At 29.3% G+C, this 19,933-nt stretch overlaps 3 protein-coding genes across 3 annotated transcripts in view; 1 reads left to right on the top strand and 2 right to left on the bottom strand.

Annotated features, from left to right (window-relative positions):
• Positions 1-1,509: 1,509 nt before the first annotated feature.
• Positions 1,510-15,709, bottom strand: LOC105620940 (GTP-binding protein 128up). The gene is made up of 8 exons (XM_012202417.1): positions 15,668-15,709; positions 15,416-15,581; positions 13,264-13,394; positions 5,400-5,639; positions 2,451-2,619; positions 2,196-2,325; positions 1,992-2,114; positions 1,510-1,924 (listed from the first exon to the last, which is right to left on the bottom strand). The coding sequence occupies exons 1-8, from the start codon at positions 15,707-15,709 to the stop codon at positions 1,822-1,824; spliced, it is 1,104 nt and encodes a 367-aa protein (XP_012057807.1). The 3' UTR covers positions 1,510-1,821.
• Positions 15,710-18,644: 2,935 nt separating this feature from the next.
• Positions 18,645-19,665, top strand: LOC105620939. The gene is given in 5 exon segments (XM_012202415.1): positions 18,645-18,774; positions 18,837-18,999; positions 19,093-19,213; positions 19,294-19,420; positions 19,601-19,665. Coding segments are annotated over 5 exon segments (606 nt in total).
• Positions 19,666-19,798: 133 nt separating this feature from the next.
• Positions 19,799-19,933, bottom strand: part of LOC105620938 (putative leucine-rich repeat-containing protein DDB_G0290503) — a 3,866-nt gene continuing 3,731 nt past the window's right edge. Inside the window, exon 13 of the mRNA XM_012202414.1 lies at positions 19,799-19,873. Coding sequence (XP_012057804.1) covers positions 19,799-19,873 — 75 coding nt within the window. The remainder of the gene's footprint in view (positions 19,874-19,933) is intronic.

Genomic DNA, 19,933 nt, shown 5'->3' with positions numbered 1-19,933 from the left:
AGGTTTGTTAAAGAATGTTATTCCTAACCATACCATGCTCATTTAATTGAAAGCTTAGCTACATATGTTTGACCTGTTACATTTTCTGTATTTATCATCTATAGCACCGACGAGATATTATTAAAAACAGGCGATTATGAAAATTTGTGTGCCTGTTAAAATTTAAGTGATTAAGGTCCGGTTTACATCAACATTATTTTGACTTCAAGTGAAACTCAAAACTCTTTCATTTTAAAGCGAAAAAGAGACAAAGAGAATTTTAACTCTCACTTAAAATCAAAGTAACATTGCAATCGGGCCTAAGAATAAAAAATTAATAATATGGTATTAATTTCATGATTTATTAATTTCGTAGACATATATATCTGTTTAAAACGTAATAATACTCTTAATAATACTTTTTATTTAAAACTGATTTTAATGTTATCATCCGAGTTTATCAATAGAGATGGTAACTACAGAGAAAAAAATTATAATTTTTCAGCAATATATAAGATATTATAGCATTAAAAGTATGCATACTTATTTATATACCTTTTTATAATAAAAAATCACAAATTTAATAATGTATTATCAAAATATGTTAATCATAAATTTTTATTAATTGTCGGTAACGTCATTGTACTTTCTTCAATTATTCCCGGGCCCCATTAAAGAAATCCTAAAATCTCCTGTTTTACCACGTAAGCATATATAATTTTTGTATAAGAAATATTTTTTTTCTCTTTCACCGATTCGAAAATCCTTTTCCAGAATTAAAATATACGCATTAATACGTGTCTGTGAAGTTTATGCCGAGACCGATCAAAACTTTTAAAATTAATATATATATTGTATTTTTTTACCATTTCTTAGGCGTTCCGTTTCGTTTGCATTTCGTTTCAGTGCAGTATTCAGTAGCCGTCATTTTGTTGGATACTGTACTAGTGACTAGTGAGTTATACTCGCACGCATATTGGCTCATAACCTAAAACTGTTCCAAGGTACGATGTCACTAGCCAGTATCCAATCATTTGAGAACGCTTCTCCAGTACAGTATCCAGCAAAATGGCAATTACTGAATACTGCACTGAAACGAAATGGGAACGCAGTCTTGTATATAACATGGCATCTCAGTTATCAAATCGTGACAATATTTGATATGAAAGTTTTGCAATCTGTACATACGAAATAGTGATTCCCAGTGTAGTTTACACGAACAAGGTCGAGTTCTTAGAATTAGACACTTTATCGCGACGAATTTGTTATACGAAAATTAACACATATGTGTGACTGCGTGCATCATAGATTGCTGTGAATAGATATTGCTATGGTAGTATAAAAAGACATGTCGATGTGCGGCGCGCAGCGCAACTTCTGGTAATCTCGTCGGAGTTCAAGCTTTGAAATCCTATAACTTTTGTATGAAATTTTTTTCAAAAATGCTTATTCAAGATATTTAAGAGGTTCGAGACTTTGTGTATACCTTGTATACGCCTCCCTCCCTCTCTCTCATTCAAGACATTTAAATGATAAAATATAAATCTGATTATTATTTTATATACAGTTTCACATGTGAAACCAAATGCATTTATAATGTTGCGAAGACATAAGATTTAACCACAATTTTTCATCATTTATGTTGCATCTGCATCTTCTCATCGATCAAATAGCGATTAAATCATGTATTATATGATTGTATATATAATTTATAATTAATTAAAATTTTATAATTAATTAAAATTTTATAATTAATTAAAATGGTCTTTTTAAATATATCATTAATCTCATTAGTTAAGTTTATTTGTGCTGCCAATAAACGACTGTGCAAGAAAAACAATATCACACTTTCTTCACAATTTGCACAACATCCTCGTCACAAAGAAGATGGTCCTTCCCTACCTTCTGAGGTTGATGTTTTACGGATGAGCCCCATACCAATGCGCTGCAACACAAAAATATTTAATAATAAAAAAATCCCCAAAACTAATGATGAAATATGAAAGACATACTATTTAAATTCTTTTGCGATTGATCTATGAAGCTTATTACAAAAATCTTCAACAGTTCGCTTTTCGGTGTTTAGTACTACGGGTGCGTTGTAGTCTGGGAGTTGTCCCTTCGGCTTTGTATAACTATTTTAAAAATTAAAATTATATTGTTTTAATAAAATTCTATCAAATTAGCTTATATAACGAGATAAATTATAAACTTACATCCTAACAAGTTGTAGATAATCCCACATTTTCTCTAATAGATCATCAAAATTCCATTTATGATGGGCTGAGATTGGCACACAATGTGGAATTTTATAAATAATATCTAGTTCTTCTATGCTTATTTGATCTACAAAAGAATTCCTCATTGTTATCAATATTTCTTATTATACAGTACTTCTTATTATACAGTATTATAGTACTTATACAGTACTTATTATACAGTACTATACTTATCATGTTACACACAATTACCTATTTTATTTAAGAGATAAATGCAAGGGATATAAACGCGATTCCCTTCTATAACGTCAATCAAATCGTCTGAGGTAGCATCGTACCTTAGTGTAATGTCCGCATTACTAATTTTGTATTCTGACAAGATCATTTTCACTGTGTCAAAATCTAGTTCAGATTGTGGGCACTGAAACACAAAAACGTAATAACCTTTAATATCAATATTTGATGTATTGATTATCAATGTTAATCAGGTAGTGTGTGATTCCGAGCAAGAGCAATCAACTCATAGTTGATGGATCCTAAGTTCAATTCCGAAATCTCATCCTGTATATATTTTGTTTTATAAGAGACGAATTAAAAAATTGTAATAATCAAATAAGGAGCATACAGCCAAATGCAAATTATTCGTAGCGAAATCATATATTTAAAATTATTGTTAATAATTAAAATTCATAAATTCGTTTCGGCTGATATTCAGCCTTTTTTAGTATGTTATAATTTATAATGTACAATATTAAATTATGTCAGGTCAATTAAAGATTAAAAGAGAGCTAAATATAAATTTAACTAAGTCATAATGAATTTCGCTGTTAATTTAAGATACAATGTTGAATTCGAATATCGGCTAAATATTAGAAACATTTATGAATTTTAATTGTTAACAATGATTTTAAATATATGATTTCGCTACGAATAACTTGTGTTTGGCTGTTTGATTATTGTATGCCTATTTGATTATTGTTTATACGGATTAATCTATTATTTACTTCTATATTTTTTAAAAAATGTAGATTTGTAATAAAGGAATATGAGATAAATTGTAACTTCCGTTTTACGGATTACAATGAACCTCTATGTCACGAATTTTTATATCAAATCGATTTGTTTGAAACTTTGTTCTCGGAAATTTTCGGGTTGCTGATTACAAATCAGTGTATCATGGAACAAGTCAATCATGAAATGGATTCCAATTCAGTTATTTCCTAGATTTTTATTGTATTTTCTAGAGAAAACGGAATAATTCCAATCAAAATTCCGATATGTTTCATGATAGATATCCAGAATTCAAAATAGTTGAATATAGTGAACCAATTAATTCAAATAATTTTTAATAAAATATTTAATATTTCAAAAACAATAGAAGTCCCAACGTGGTTAAATTTAAAACAATATGATTAAAAATCATACATCACGAGCGTAAGGTGTTAGTGGCTAAATTTTATATTTTAATAGATTACAATAAATTAAGAACAATAAAATAGACGTTTCGATCTTATATCAGACCATCTTCAGTATTACAAAATTAATATATGTGTAACTTTCATACATGCTGAACAAACTGACTTCGACTAAATTTTATTCATCTTATAATAATGAGATTAAATATTCAATGCTTGATTACAATTTTATTTTCGAAGAGATAGATCATGTTAAATATTCCAGATGCTAATTGTCATTTTTCTCACAAAGATTAGTCAAATTTATTGAAATACATAATTTCCAGATTTTGTGTTAATAATAAGTTGTGTCGTGGAATCTAATCTCTCATTTGAGATATTATGTTTTCGGCTCTATTAGTAGTAAATTAATAGTAAATAATTTTCCAAGGCTTGAATTCCATAACTGGCAAAAACGACAATTGGCATCTGGAGTATTTAACATGACATGATGGAGTATATAACATCTATCTCTTCGAAAATAAAATTGTAATCAAGCATTGAATATTTAATCTCATTATTATAAGGTAAATAAAATTTAGTCGAAGTCAGTTGTTCTTAGCATGTATGAAAATTACAACACATATATTAATTTTGTAATACTGAAGATGGCCTAATATAAGAAACGTCTATTTTATTGTATTGTATATCTTAATTTATTATAATCTATTAAAATATAAAATTTAGCCACTAACATCTTGCGCTCGTGGTGTATGCCTTTTTAATCATATTGATTTAGTATTCCATTATTTATAAAAATAATTTAGCAAGAAACAGGTTGTAATAATGATGGAAGATACGATTTCAATATATTTCTGAAATGGGGATACTTCTAGCTCAGGCACGCGACCAGCTGCTATGATTTAAGCAATAGAATCGGCTGTGGAATCTGTTTTTTATTTTCCGTTATTTCGGTTCTGTCACTTTTGATATTCGGAAATCTTGATTTTAGATTCAGATGCAACGACCAAATTATGATTCTTTTTTTAAACTACTTTTTTAAAATACTTATTCATGTTCTACGGACTCCATAAAAACAGAAAGAATCGATACTTAACGTCAAGAAATTCATCAAGATAATTAAAAATTAAGTGAAAAAAGGTAGAACTGGGAGTCCCGTCGTGACGCAAAGAATTAATTATAAATTAATTATTAATTGTTTCATAAATCTTTTTCAAATAAATAATAAAACTGATATATAAGAGTCAGATGTGGAAATTATTGTGCATTAGTTAATAAAATAAGTTTAATACATACGTGCACTAAATAAAATAATATTTAATGATTACATGCTTCAGCTTGTGTTTTGAGCTTTCTTCAGATCACAATTATTAACAACCATAATCTATTTATGAGTCATGATAAGTTATTTCTAATTCATTGATCGACCACATGATCACATGCTCACACATGATTAAATGGCCATTTGGCAAGAATCTCTGGTTGTACTAGAGATTTTTAGTTAATCCATGCAAGTGAAAATTAACAAAATATTTAAAACTGAAAACAACTTATCCTCAAGAACCCAAGCAATAAACTGCAAAAATATCAATAAAGTCAAAATATGTTTGCAACTGCAAAAATATCAGTAAAGTCAAATTATCAGATATTTTGTTTAGTGTACATTTGTATTAAACTTATTTTATTGACTAATTTTGCGCAACAATCTCCATCTGACTCCCATGTCCATTTTACTATTTATTTATTTCAATCATCAGGAGTCCATTATTACAAATCGTTTTCTCACCATTGTTTGTAAATTAATACCACCTTTGTCCTTCTTTTTGAAGGTTATATTTGGTGGCTGTTTATTCAATCGGAGACCAAAACCTTCCAATTCGTGTTCAATCAGTCGCTTATGTCCGAGTGGTTTGAGCACATCTAAAACGATGAAGATTAAGCTGCATGTTCGTGCCACGGCAATGACTTGTCGTCCACGTCCCTTGCCATCTTTTGCGCCTTCTATAATACCTGGAAGATCTAACAACTGCAAGATGCATTCTATTATAATCTTACTTGATTTTATTATCATATACACGCAGAGAAAAAATTAGCCAATGCAGCTAAAATATAGCTGTAGCAGTTAAAATATGTCCTTATAAAAGGGACATTGCTGCCAAAGCTCAATTTATTATTCGCTAAAATTTAGGTGCTGCAGCAAAAAAGATTCTCTGCTAGAATAAAATGGCAACCGCAGCGTTCTAGAAACAATTGCGAATGAAATATTCTGTTACATGGTTAAGATAGTGAGGAATAGCTGCCACTTACTTAGCTACTTATGTTAAGTATGCATTTAACTATTGTAATAAAGTTAGATGTTGGCAGCAAATGTATTTTATCTTCAATAACAAACTTTTAGCAATAATACACGCAAAAAAAAGGATTTAGTAATATCAGCTAAATAGCAGTTGCTGATTCAAATTTTGCTATTATTGCTAAAAGTTGGCGATTTATTCTCTAGTACGATTAATTGTAATATAACACGTGTAAGAATAAAGACGCTTCTTGCAGGCAGCGTGTATAAACAATAATAAAATTTTATTAAGATCGACATGAAATTAAATATTAAGCATATTCAAGCACATAATGATTAAAGCTAGATCTTTTCATGCCTAAATAATTCACAGTAAATTATCTATATTCTATATGTTCATGCATATATATTATATTTTTGTAGTTATTCAAACTACGCGTCGAAATTTTTCCGGCGAAGAATTACTAAGGCCTCGATGGTCTAATGACTTAGAAATATAAGAGATCCGGATTCAAGTTCCGGCCGAGGTAATATTTTTTGCAATAATTATTTAAGATTTTCAGCACATTAACATATAATATGATATTGAATCGAAATTGAGAATTTGCTTGTCAATTTAATTTAACTTGTGATATTATTGCAGTAGTTCAATTGCATTTGAAAGTCCGGAAGAAAGATAAGATAAAAATATAAAATATATTATAAGCCTTTTTTATGTATGCCTTCTTACATTTTTATTACAATACATAACATAAATTGATAATATGCTTTGTTATAATTTTATTTTTTATTCAGATTTAATACATATTTAATTTAATGAGACGAAATGAATAAATGGAGATTGGATTGGATTGCTTATACGCGTGTACAAAATCCCTCTTATCTTTGTCTCATTAAATAAGCACGCTTCATCTTGCAATATAGATTTGGTAATTATGGCAGTGTTTAGAAATATATTGAAATGTAGCATTAAAATATATAATATATGTGTAAATTATAGACTTTGAATACTACAGAGAAGAGAAATAAATTAACAGCAATTCTAATTAAAAATAACTTTGTTAATTTACAGTATTAATGCAACAAACGTCATCATTCTCTTGTTTTAAAAAATATTATTTCATCGCAATAAATATCGTAAATTAATCATCAAAAACAATCTACAAATCAAATTTATTAAAGATTGTATTAAACATAAGATCATACCACAACACTTAAATAAATTGACAAATTTTAATGTTGATTTTCATCATCACAAATCAACTAAAAAATTCACACGTTATAAAGAATCCTTTGTACAAAAAACACTCAATATTGAACTCAACGCAATAGAAATAATCATTTCTGTAGAATGCAAGTCTTCCATCTTGCTAACAGTTTACAACATCATTTACCTGTAAAAATTTGTGACGAGTTTCTAAACACAGAGGGAGAAATCTTTTTATTTTCTTTTTATCAAAGAGAAAAAAAAGATTAGAATAAAAAATTAAATGGTTGTCTGAAAAACAATTAAAATTAAACATTAAAAACCTATTAAACCTATTAAACCTATTAAATTTTATAGTAACAACGTTTATGTGATTTACAAAGGATGACATCTGCATCTTTAATAGATTTTAATGGTGAAAAAGGACTATCCAGATAATAACATATCTGCTTCCTTGTCCTGTCACAATACACAATATTTTCTCATCAGATTACCATCTCAGCCTGACATTATTATAAACAAAGTTTCTTCTTCCATAGAAACAATACATCCGAATTCTTTCTTTAACCTTCCAGACGCGCAAGTGTTCTCCATACACGTACGCCGGTTTTATGGAGGAGACAGGTAAAATCTGAGAGTCTCTAGAATTACCAGAGTCTGGCCATCCCTCCATCCTCTCTTGTGATTGACATTATGTTCACATAATGGCAGTAATGATAGGACACACAAAGTAATAAAGGTGCGTTCAGCATTGCAAATCAGAGGCATCCGCAGCTTTCTGCTAAAGCTCATCTGCGTTCGGTATTAATATTTCTAGAGCTCAATCGAGCTACTCGATCCACTCCGGATTCAAAGACTGAGCTAATGCAGATTTTCGCGCCTAAATTAAATTCATAACCTGTATATTTATATGATAATGTATCCAACTGATTCGTTAACACATAATGTACATTCAGATCTTTTAATACTTCTATTTTACAAATAGTGTTTTTAAACTGTTATAATGTCTGAGTGTACAAACGCTCAAATATTATTAAATAGAAATTGAATATATTATGTACAATATATATGGAGTATATTACGTACAATTTAATGTGGACATTTAATGAGGAAAGTAAATTTTTAATTCTTTTTTTCTTTATGAACTACATTTGAAAACAAAGAAGCTAGTTTTTGCTAGTTAATTTTTAAATTAAAGCTTATGTTGCACATATAAAACGAAATAAAATCAAACTATTAATATATTAAAGTATTAATATATTAAAGTATTAATATATTAAAGACTTTAACGAATATAAATCAAGTAATATAACTTATAAATTTCAAATTGCTGAAATTTATTTTGCAATGTAGCATTTTCTTTTAAGAAAACACACCTTGCGTATGAATTTGCTACAGTCATGTGTAACGATCTATTTTTAGTAGGTATATAAGACTATTATCAATTTTTAATAAAGCGAAAGAAATTTTCAATAGGGTATTTTTTATTTATTTTATAAAAATAAACACTTTCATTTTATAATTTAACCTTAAAGTTTATAGCTCTGTATCGTTCGGAATTCATTCTTGGCATTCGGATTGGCACTCGAAGATCATGTGCTCAAGCTCACCATCTGCTAGCTCGCATCTCAGATTTACATTGCCGAACGCATTTAAAGAGATCAAACTCAAGTAGCCGGTCATGAAAAAAGTGGGCTCGAAACATGATATCGGAAAATCGTCACGTGGTCACAGGTCACACGTACACACATATATATATATATATATATATGCGATACATTAAAAGCAGGTCCCAATTTTCCATGGGTTTTCTGACATCATGTTTCGAATTCACTTTCAGACCTCGAGTTTGATCTCCTTCTTTTTACTCCGTGAACAATATCAAGAATAATACCATCAAGAACATTCATATCATCAATTGAGAGTAAATACACATTTTGGATATGCACGCCATTTTTAGGGCCAGACTTTGGTAATTCTAGGGACTCTAATAAAATCCATTTTCTGGGTCTCGGCTTCCTAACGCATTCCTTTAGTGTCTTCGGGCCAAGTCTTGCGCATTCGAGCGGGTCGGACGTATGTTTCGTCTCGCTTCAGGTGTTACATCACTTCAATCATATTTTTTAAAAAGCGTGGCCGGCTTCGACTGTGCATTGCATTACATCACCGATAGTCCCTTTATTCATCTCTTTATTCGCGAGTCCGTGCGGCGCCGAAGCGTCATAGTCGCAGGCGTCCAATGTCTAGAGGGACGCTTTCCATTTTTGCTTTGATTACACTACCCTTTTTTGTTATTTCTGCTCGGTTTGAAGTGGCCGAGGGTGCATAGTATTCCGATTTTCAAATTTGTTTTTACTATCTCGATTTGAATAAGATTAGCCACGTTAATTCGGCTACATTTGGGTCACTCAAATATAGAAGAAGAAGTCTTTCGAGCCATCGATTCACTCAGGGCCTCTATTTTTGAAAAGTATCCCAACGAAATACTATAGTATGCGTTACATATACTATAGCATTTTCTTAGTTTTTCATATGCGATATTTTTCAAGAATAAGGGGCCCAGGTCGCTTAATTTCTGAGATGTTAAATATCAAAAACCAAAGAAAGTCTCAATTTTCAAACCATCGAGGATCTTCACAAAGCATATATATCTATTATATATCTATTATATATCTATTATAAACAAAATATATACATATATATCTATTATAAACAAAATTTGACTTTATCCTTATCAAATTGTTTTGTCAATCTATTAGTCCTCAGATAGTAACAGTCTGTCGTGCCGTTAACATAACGTTCAAATAATATCTTTGGATGATTCGATCTTTGCATAAAATTAATTTTGTTTTCATACTGACTGTGAAGTATATTTATCGTCACTATCTGACTGACATATTTGTCATTATATTCTATACATTTTTACATAATGATTTTGAAGAAGTATTCATCCTACGAAACAATAACTGCGACGGTGAGTGTTTCATCGAGATGATGTTGTTACTTTTAACAGAATATAAAAGACAATTTTTCTAATAGAATTTTATTTTATCAAATTATTTATCTACCCAGATAGCAAAATATCTGCAGTCTTCTAGCAGACTGTCAACAGGTTCGAGCAAAAAATAACGGCAATCTGTCAACTGCATCCGCATTAAGCTTATGTTCTATTAACATCGCCAGTCAATATAATATGAAGGCAAATGTGTTGGCAGAACTGAGCAGATCCTACCGATCTGACACTTGCAGATTCTGTTTTTTCTAGCAATCTGTCAACAATATTACATTACATTGTCAACAATATTACATTGTAGATCTAATTCTGTTGTTGTTTTGTTGGCATAGTAGCAAACATTTAAAAACATTAAAAACATTAAAAAATCTGCTTTCTACGGACTTGGCTATCTAGGTAATTATCGATGAACGAATTTTGTCTTTCTGATCAGAACATCATGAAATTCCGTAACATCTAATCGTTTGTGAGTAACTGACGTCTTCCATGTAACATTCATTAAGATCGCACAAATCTACACAAATTGGAACACATCACTTCATGTTTTTTATCTCTTTGACGATGATAACTAATGTAAGGTGTGAAGAGGATAATATCTGAAGATAGCTCAATATAGGAACCGAAACATGTAATAATATCTCTATTTTTTCTATTATGTATTTAATATTATATTTTTCTATTATGTATTTAATTCCTATTAATAATTTTTATACGTTTACATTTTAAGGAATCGACTCTTATTTGCCTGTTTCATCCTATATTGTTATTTAATTTTTAAGAATCCTCGTTTTATATTATTATTTATTTCATTGATACTGTTATTGAATGAATAACTTTTAAATAAATTGTTGTTGACAAATGCTGTTAATACAACATTTTTTTCGTGTATCAATATATTTTTTAACGCAATAGCTAATATAAAAGTACTCCTGTATCAAATTAGCTGGAATAGTTAAAATCACTTAGCATTAGCAACGAATATTGATATATGATATATGATCAATGAAATAAATAATAATATAAAAGTACTCCTGTATCAAATCTGATAGCTGGAATAGTTAAAATCACTTAACACTAGCAACGAAGCATATACAGAGACGTTCCATTTTAATATCCCACTCCAAAGAACTTTTTTATTTTTGATCTTAAAAAAAAATGTTTCAGACAAAAGTTGTATAGCTTTCAAGAGGACATAAGATGGCGTCATTAGTTTGACCTTGAATAATTACTTGAAAGTCATGTGAAGGTTATCTTCAATTTCTTAAATGGAAATCTCTTTTTTATTGCATATTCTTGTATCTCGAGAGCTTCCCAAAATACTATAAGTTTATTTTCATCAAATACTTTTCGAATTATAAGGCTTGCAAGTTACAGCACCGCTGGCATTACTCAAGGTGTCTGACCGACGGATAAAGTCTCTTGAATGTTGTTCAGAATCATGATCTGGATAACATTTGTCAAGGTCATTGAAAATTGTTCTTATTTTTATTTTGCACTAAAAATTACATTTTTATATAAAAATAAGAGGTACAACCTCCAATGACATTGAGCTTGACAAATATTATCCAGATCATGATCCTGAATAACATTCAAGAGGTCTTTAGTCTACAAGAATATGCAATAAAAAATAGAAGGCATTTAAGAAATTGCAGATAATCTTCATGTAAAATAAAATTCATGTTTTCAAATAACTCTTCAAGGTCAAACTAATAATAACATCATCTTACGTCTCCCTCAAAACTATACAACTTTTGTCTAAAATATTTTTTCTAAGATCAAAAAGTTATTTAGAGTGGGACATTAAAATAGGACACCTTGTGTCATACAATGTCAGCTAAGATTCTTAATCTTGCTGCAAATATTAGTTTTTGTTGCAAAAAGAAATTAACTTAATATACAATATTTAGTTGAACATCATTTTACTCTAGCAGCGAATATTTTTCGTTGCAGTACCTAAATTTTAACAGATAATAAATTGAGCTTTGGCAGCAACATTAGCTGTCCTTATTATAAGGACATATTTTAACTGCCACAGCTATATTTAGCTGCGTTGACTAATCTTTTTTCTACGTGTAGCAAAGTTTAAATCAACAATATAATAATATTTAACTGATATTAGTGCTGATATTAGCTGATATTAATATTTAGCATCCTTTTTTGTATGTACATTATTAACTTCAAATTCCAATTTAAATTGAGAAATATTAAAAGACAAATTACCTTGAAGATAAATTACCTTAATTATATACAGAGTATCTCTGCAGTGTTAAACTGTTACAGCAGCCTCAGCATATGAAAACAAGTCTAATAAACATATGTTCGATTTCGAATGGTTTTAGAATTACAAGATATTGAGATAAGGAAACTGAATCGTAGTAAATGTTGTTTAATGTTCATTATTTTGAATCCTGAATCTTTTTCTGATAGACTAGATCTTTCGTTCCCAAAATTCTCTGTTAAAGTATGGACTAGAATTCTTGCTAATCATATAATTAACCATATAATTAAGTCTTTCAGGCTGCCTCCTTATTTACAGGAAACGCTTATTTGCACTTTTTGAGCAATGACCCATTAGCACTGTTGGAGGATGTAGATCTTTTAACTCGAAGAAACATAGTTCATGCAGGGCACCGTCTCACTTTGCATATTCTGTGCGAATGTTTTTCCATGATCACTATCCTTATTAAATTGGAAGAAGACGCTCCTATTAAATGGCTAGTGAGAAGTCCCGATCTCACATCACTGGATTTTTTTCTTTGGGACGAATGAAAGATTTAGTCTATCAGAATGAGATTCAGAATGCAGAATTATAGCCACTAATACTTACTGTCAATATCATCCGCAAAATTCCAAATATTTATCATCAAGTCCGAAACAATTTATTAATTCGTGCTAGAAAGTATATCAAAGTCGACGAAGAAATTTTTGAATCTTTTATAAAACATTAAATAGAATAATAACATTTACTAGAATTCACATTTTCTTACTTCAGTATCCCATAACTTTGAAACCGTTTGGAATCAGATATATGTTTATTAGACATTTTCAATTTATTTTTATGTGCAAAACCATTATAACAGTTTTGGCTATATACAGAGACAATCTAAATACGTAACTATAATTCATTGCAGATTTACCTGTATTTTTGCACCTTTATATTTTATACAACCAGGAACAGTTGTGAGTGTTGTGAACTCATACTCAGCTACTTCGGAATATACGCCAGCGAGTGTACTCAACAATGTAGATTTTCCCACAGAAGGAAAACCTGTAAATTTAATTAAAAAAAATTGGAAAAAATCATGCATAGAAACATAGAATGTAGTATACAATTCATAAGATGTTGATATTCCAAAAGATTTTATGCTACACAGTTCAAGGAACATTGATCTAATATATACCATTCGAAACTTAACTCAAGAGCTAAATGCTTTCTCCATCACTTTGTTGAGAAACAAAGAGAAAACAATAATATAAAGTATAAACATAATATAAAAGCTATAGCACAGATTTTTGCATAATGTTGTACTGCAGCCTTAAGCCTTGAGTTTATGATACTAGAAATTATATACTCCGAGATTTCAGACCAAGATAGAATTGATCAATTGTATTGGTAATTTTTGGTCAAATTATTTAGAGGTGATTTTGTTAATTTTTTCCTTCCCTCAATCTTGGAACAATTTTTAGTATCATTAATATAAGGCCCTGTGCACAATGGAAATATTAAGAATAGGAATAAATATTAAGATTTCAATCTATTAGAAACTGTACTCCGGTATAATTGATATCTGATAGGTTGAAATCTTAATATTTATTTCTGTTCCTAATATTTGTTCTATTATGCGCCTAAGAGTTAAAATAGATTAGAGTTCAATTTGGATTTTAAAGCTTTCAATTTCTTTTTTAGATCTAATAAATAATAAAGACAGAATGATGATTATAAGTATTTAGTCCAGTATTTAGTCTACAATAGGTGTTTTAAGCCTTAAGCCATAAGAAATTAATCAATTATCCTGCAAATATAATAAATATAATAAGCCTTAATGAGATCTTAAAGTCGTCCTGTTTTACGATTATGTTTTAGGAGAAATCTCCTTGGCTTCACGGATTGCAAAATTTTTTTACAGAATTTATATAATAATAGAATAAAGAAATAGAAAAAAGAATAAAGAATGCATAAAAAAGAAATCCTGGAAAACACGATTTCATGAGAAAATCAGAAAAAAAATTTTAAATTTACTTTTTCTGGCACGTGCAACTGTCACCGGAGATTAACATTGGCTGTGTTCAGTAGAAAAAGCAACTTTGCAACTGTTGTAAAATTTTTGAACATGATTAGTTTATACATTTAGATGTGAGAAACTAAGGCTGGAATCAATCGTATTAAAGAATTTTACAACAATTGCAAAACTATTTTTTCTGCTGAATGCAGCCATTGCTTGATATAAAAGTTTTATTTACAGATTAAAAATAAGCATGTGATGGGATTCAGATTACTTGAATGAACAATATTTTTATGGAATTAAGATTCAAAGAACATAGAATAAAATATTTCTCCTAAAATGAAATTACATTCTTTGCAAGGACTGACTTTTTATCTCTTTTATAGATTCGAAAACTTTTTTTTCCAAGATTAAAGTATATACATTAATATGTATCTGTAAGATGGAATTTATTCCAAAAACGATAAAAAAGTTCTAAATTAAAATCTTAAAAAAATTTTATATCATTCTCGGCTTAAACTCCATCTTACAAACACGTACTAATATGTATACTTTAATCCTGGATAAGGATTTTCAAATCGGTAAAAGGAAAAAATTGTTATACAAAAATTATGATTAATCAGTAATACAGATAGCTTTAGGATCCCTTTAAACTTTAAAAAAATTGATCAATCACAATTGAATGTGAGAAGAACAATCTAACATGATTGGTTAATTCCTTAAGACTTACTATTCTATTGTGTTTGCAGAGTTAATCAAATGCAAGAAAAATAATTGATAATGATTCGTGCATTTTTTACAACTTAATATTTAAAAACCTATTATAGATCTAGGCAAAGCACACGAGCATTCAAATCAAACATCACTAGAGTTTTAAACAAGCCTGTTTAATGACATTGGTTGAATTCAGTGCTCATGCACTGTATAAACTTAGAATATCTTTAGCACTTATTACTTGCAGAAGAAAGTTAGAATGAAACTTACAACACGTGAATTTATCAAACAAATATAGAAATATACAGCTATAATAGAGTATAAAATTATGATGTGATTGGAAGAGACTCACCGACAAAGCCAATACGAGCATCACCAGTTTTAGCGACTTCAAAACCTTGCTCGCCACCTCCACCACCACCCTTTGGAGTGATTAGCTCACGTCTGAGCTTGGCTAGTTTTGCCTTCAGCAAACCTAAATGTCCAGAAGTTGCTTTATTCTTCTGAGTACGAGCCATCTGGAAGAGGAAAACATGATGAGTGATAATACTGCAAAGGGATAACCTATTGTGAACCATACGCAACACAATATAACAGAGATTACCTCAGCCTCGATTGAGGCAATTTTTTCCAAGATCGTGCTCATTTTTGGATCTGCTCAAAACGATATCCAATAAATTGTTCAGTCGAGGTCTCCTATCACATTATTAAAGAAAAGTGCAGCAACGCAATCCGATATATCACTGGCTACACATTCGCGCGTCCGTATGTAATTCTGTAAGGAGGAATAAACTCCCACACAAACCCCTCTCTCAGCAACTCCATGATCACAGTATATAGAGTAACGCAACTCTCTGTCGACATCCTTAATATTATACTAGTGTTGGCCAAAATGGAGTGCGCATGCGTGAAATAAGTAAGTTATCTAGCATTGCCATGGTTACTACCTAAACTTCTTTCTCTTTTCATCCTTTTTCACTCTGTCAAAATTCTTTGCAAAACTCACTAGATTTATTTGCATCGCATTCCAATGAATGCATTGGAGTAAGAGCTATTGTAGTAGCATATTGGAGCATATTAGAGCATGCGACGCGAATAAATCTACTATTGCAATGAAATAATTTAAACTTTATGAAAATTAATAAAAATAAATTGAAATATATTGAAAAATAAAAATATAAAGAAAAAATATATAGAAAAATTAAGAAAAATATTAAATTAACTTTTCAGCAAACGAGAATGGATTGAAATGAAATGAAATGGATTTAGATTTTCAGAAATATTAATTCACAAATATTAAAGTGAATGCTTTTCAATTCTAAATGCATTTTTGTTCATTTATAGGAATTGCATGAAGGCATCTCTATGCCTTTCAATCTAAAAATAATATTAGCTTTTTTTGTGCACGACACACATTGTGAATACTGTTCAATTCAAAGTTTTGAATAGGAAATGCAGTTTTTCAATTGCATCCAATTGCAGTTTTTCAATTGCATCTAATTAAATCCAATTAAATTCAAAAAAAAGTATTCGCTATTTAAAATACGTATTCAGATAGAAAAAAATTTTAATCCATTTTAATTTATTCTCGTTTCCTGAATTATAAATGTATATTTGTATAAAGAAATATTATGTAATTATATATGCTATGAAAATATTATGAGAAAGCTGATATAAAAGAAATTTACGTATATGTCCAAAAATAAATTTAAAATACAATAAATAAAAAGTAATCTTTGTTGCTCGGTTTTTTATGTTACTGTTGTTTACTTTTTCATTTTACAGTAGAGTCTCTCTAAATTTGACTTCTGTAATTTTTGCATTCCTCATACGTATAATACTTTTACAAACACTAATGTCATGCTCCTTCCATGCCATAGTAGGTTGGACATGTTGCACGCATCTGCACCTAATTGTACTAAGTTCTCACAATATGTGCAATATAATTCCATAGGCAGATTATGTATAAAGGCTTAAACACAATAGGTACAGCAACAAGAAATAACGAGCCGTCCAATCAAAGTTCTGGAGTGTAAATTCGATATTATATCCCAGAGCTCTGATTGGCTCGTTATTCCCTGTTGTCTGTACCTATTGCCTGTGCCTATTGTGTTTAAGTCTTAATTATTTGTGTAATGTATTCTTTTGTGATACATAATATGTAATACATGTGACTTGTTCTGTTAAGGTTATGTACATTTTGACTGTAGTGCACTTTGACAGATTAGCATGCGCAAATGCGTTCGCGCAAGTACGCGATGATTGGTAGACTCGTGCTGTAGAGAGGATACTCTATAATTTTGGCATTTCACTTTTATCACCATAACCAAATTTATTCACAGTCCTTCCTTATTTTAAAGATGGAGGAGCCTCCATAAAAGATTCCGCGATTCCCAAGGCCTCCTTGTTTCATAAACAGATCTCAAATCTGCCTTCCCGAAGGAATATTTTAGGGATTTTAGTAACCTACTGAGGGTAGCGTAATATATAGTATATGCACACCTAATATCGTAAGGATAGCATAATATATAGTATATGTATACCTAATATCGTAAATTATTTATAATAAAGATAAATATATAAAGGCATTGTTGATTAAATAAGGTCGTGATTAAGCATTGTTTGCAACAATAATGGACAAAAATAAAATAGTGAATTTGATTGGATGCACTCATTGCTCACTGATGCACATTAAAATCGTCGTACACAAAATAATGTAAATTTTTATGTTTATAAATAAACATAGAAATCGATTAAATTGTGAAATATTCAATACATTTTATTGTACTGTTAGATAAAATATGTATTTTATAATTCGAAATGTTTGCATTTTATTTTTATATTCAAATTAGTGTACAACTTTAATATGCATCAGTGCTTCCATCGAATTCGCTATAATGCTTATTATAAGAAGGAGAAAATACTTTTAGACGAATTTATTTCCGAAAAAAAGTTATCAAAAATAATTATCAATGCAATTATCAGATTTAAATTAAAAGCTATCGAAAGTAAAAAGAAAGTGTAACGAATTAAATTTGGAGATTTGCTTGGTTATGAAGGCTATTCTCTCCAAGGAAACTCGTAACCTTGAGAAAAGGAAGCTAATAAGGCTCCTTGTTTGGTCAAGCTGGGTTAAGCTTATGAAACATGAGGGAAAACAAGGAATCCTCATGGAACGACTATGAATACAAGTATTAGAGAGACTCTACTATACTTATTTCACGCATGCGCACTCTATTTTGACCAACAAAATCAGGAGAGCACTACTATATATACTGTGCTTATACTGTGACATCAGTTGAATCAATCGTTTGAAAGTGTAATGTTTAGTAAATAAATGGATTGAAGTTAAATTGATATACAAGTTTCTTTTATCCTAAACATTCTCTGTGCTATACAATCTGCAAATTCATCCTTAAAAATTCAAATTCTATAGTGATTACTTTACATAAGTTTGTTTGAAAAATTCTACAAAATGAAATCAAATGATCTTTTGAAATATTATTACATATTTAAAAAGATTATTACAATAGAAATATTTTGGAATTTGTTTTGCCTTTTGTTTTAGCGTGTAGCCTACAATGAATGATATAGAACGTTTTATAAGAGTTATGCAAGAAAAAAGGTTGGCTAATCAGCGTGAATTAGAACGTCTCGATGAAGAGCCTAGTGAACATAAAGAATTAATGAAGGAATTGGGAGACTTGAGAAGTAAGCTATTTCAGATTATTTTTAATTGGAATGAATTGTTTTGTTATTGAAAAACTTTGCAGTTATATAAGGCATAAATCTATTGTTCATAGGGGAGACAGAACAATGCAAGGAAAACATCACAAAACATCTCAATATGATAACATCACACAAACATTCTGTACATAAAATAGTACATTCTACAAGCAATATTTCAGGCTTACCTGTATCACACGATTATGCACAGTATATATGAATCTTATATATTTTTTATTAAAAAAAATTATATATATATATATATATATATACACACTGCAAAACTTTAACACTCTGTTTCAGAGATATGACAACAATGTTCACTGATGCAATTGAATTTTTGAATAATATAGGAGATATTCACAAAGCACTCATTAACGTTAAAGAAAATAATGTGAATCCTTCAAAATTAATTCAAGATGTGGTAAAATATTGAACATTATTCACATGCACTGAAAATAAAATATCTTTAAATATATTAACACTTTCTAATTTATCTTTTAGACAATGTGCACAGAAGTTATAGAAAACAAGTTATATCAAACAAAGTGCAGTATTGCCCAGCTGGAAACATTGAAGGAAAATATAGTAGTACTCCAACATCTCTTAGATAGTAGTAATAATATTGAAGGTAATCTCTTGTTTATAATCAATATTTAGTAGAAATGTTAGTAATAACGTTATTTATTCTTTATTGAAGATTAAAATAATATATAGTTTTAGGTACTGTATATATATATAATAATAAAAAAAATATATCAATTTGAAATATAGTAATCTGAATATAACAACTAAAGATTATTATTTTCAGATGGAAATATAGATTTAACTAACATCAATAATGAATCAACAGATAGCAGTTCAACTATTATGTAATAAATATATTAACACGTGCATTTATTGTCTGTTGCTTAGAATATATAATATATTAAACAGACAGTTTTCATACACATATACAAAGAGTATGTAACATATATATGTTAAATGTTATATTAAAATTTTATGGCAGTCATGTATATTGAATGTTATCTAATTGATCATCCAGATTCAACTTCAACATTACTAATTGAGGATCAACAACTTCCTGAAAAACAATTATATATATATATATATATATATATATATATATATATATATATATATA

Source organism: Atta cephalotes (genome assembly GCF_000143395.1).
Source record: "Atta cephalotes unplaced genomic scaffold scaffold00031, whole genome shotgun sequence".
NCBI lineage: Eukaryota > Metazoa > Arthropoda > Insecta > Hymenoptera > Formicidae > Atta > Atta cephalotes.
The sequence above is the reverse complement of the archived record's forward strand: the minus strand, read 5'-3'. Positions and strand labels throughout refer to the sequence as shown.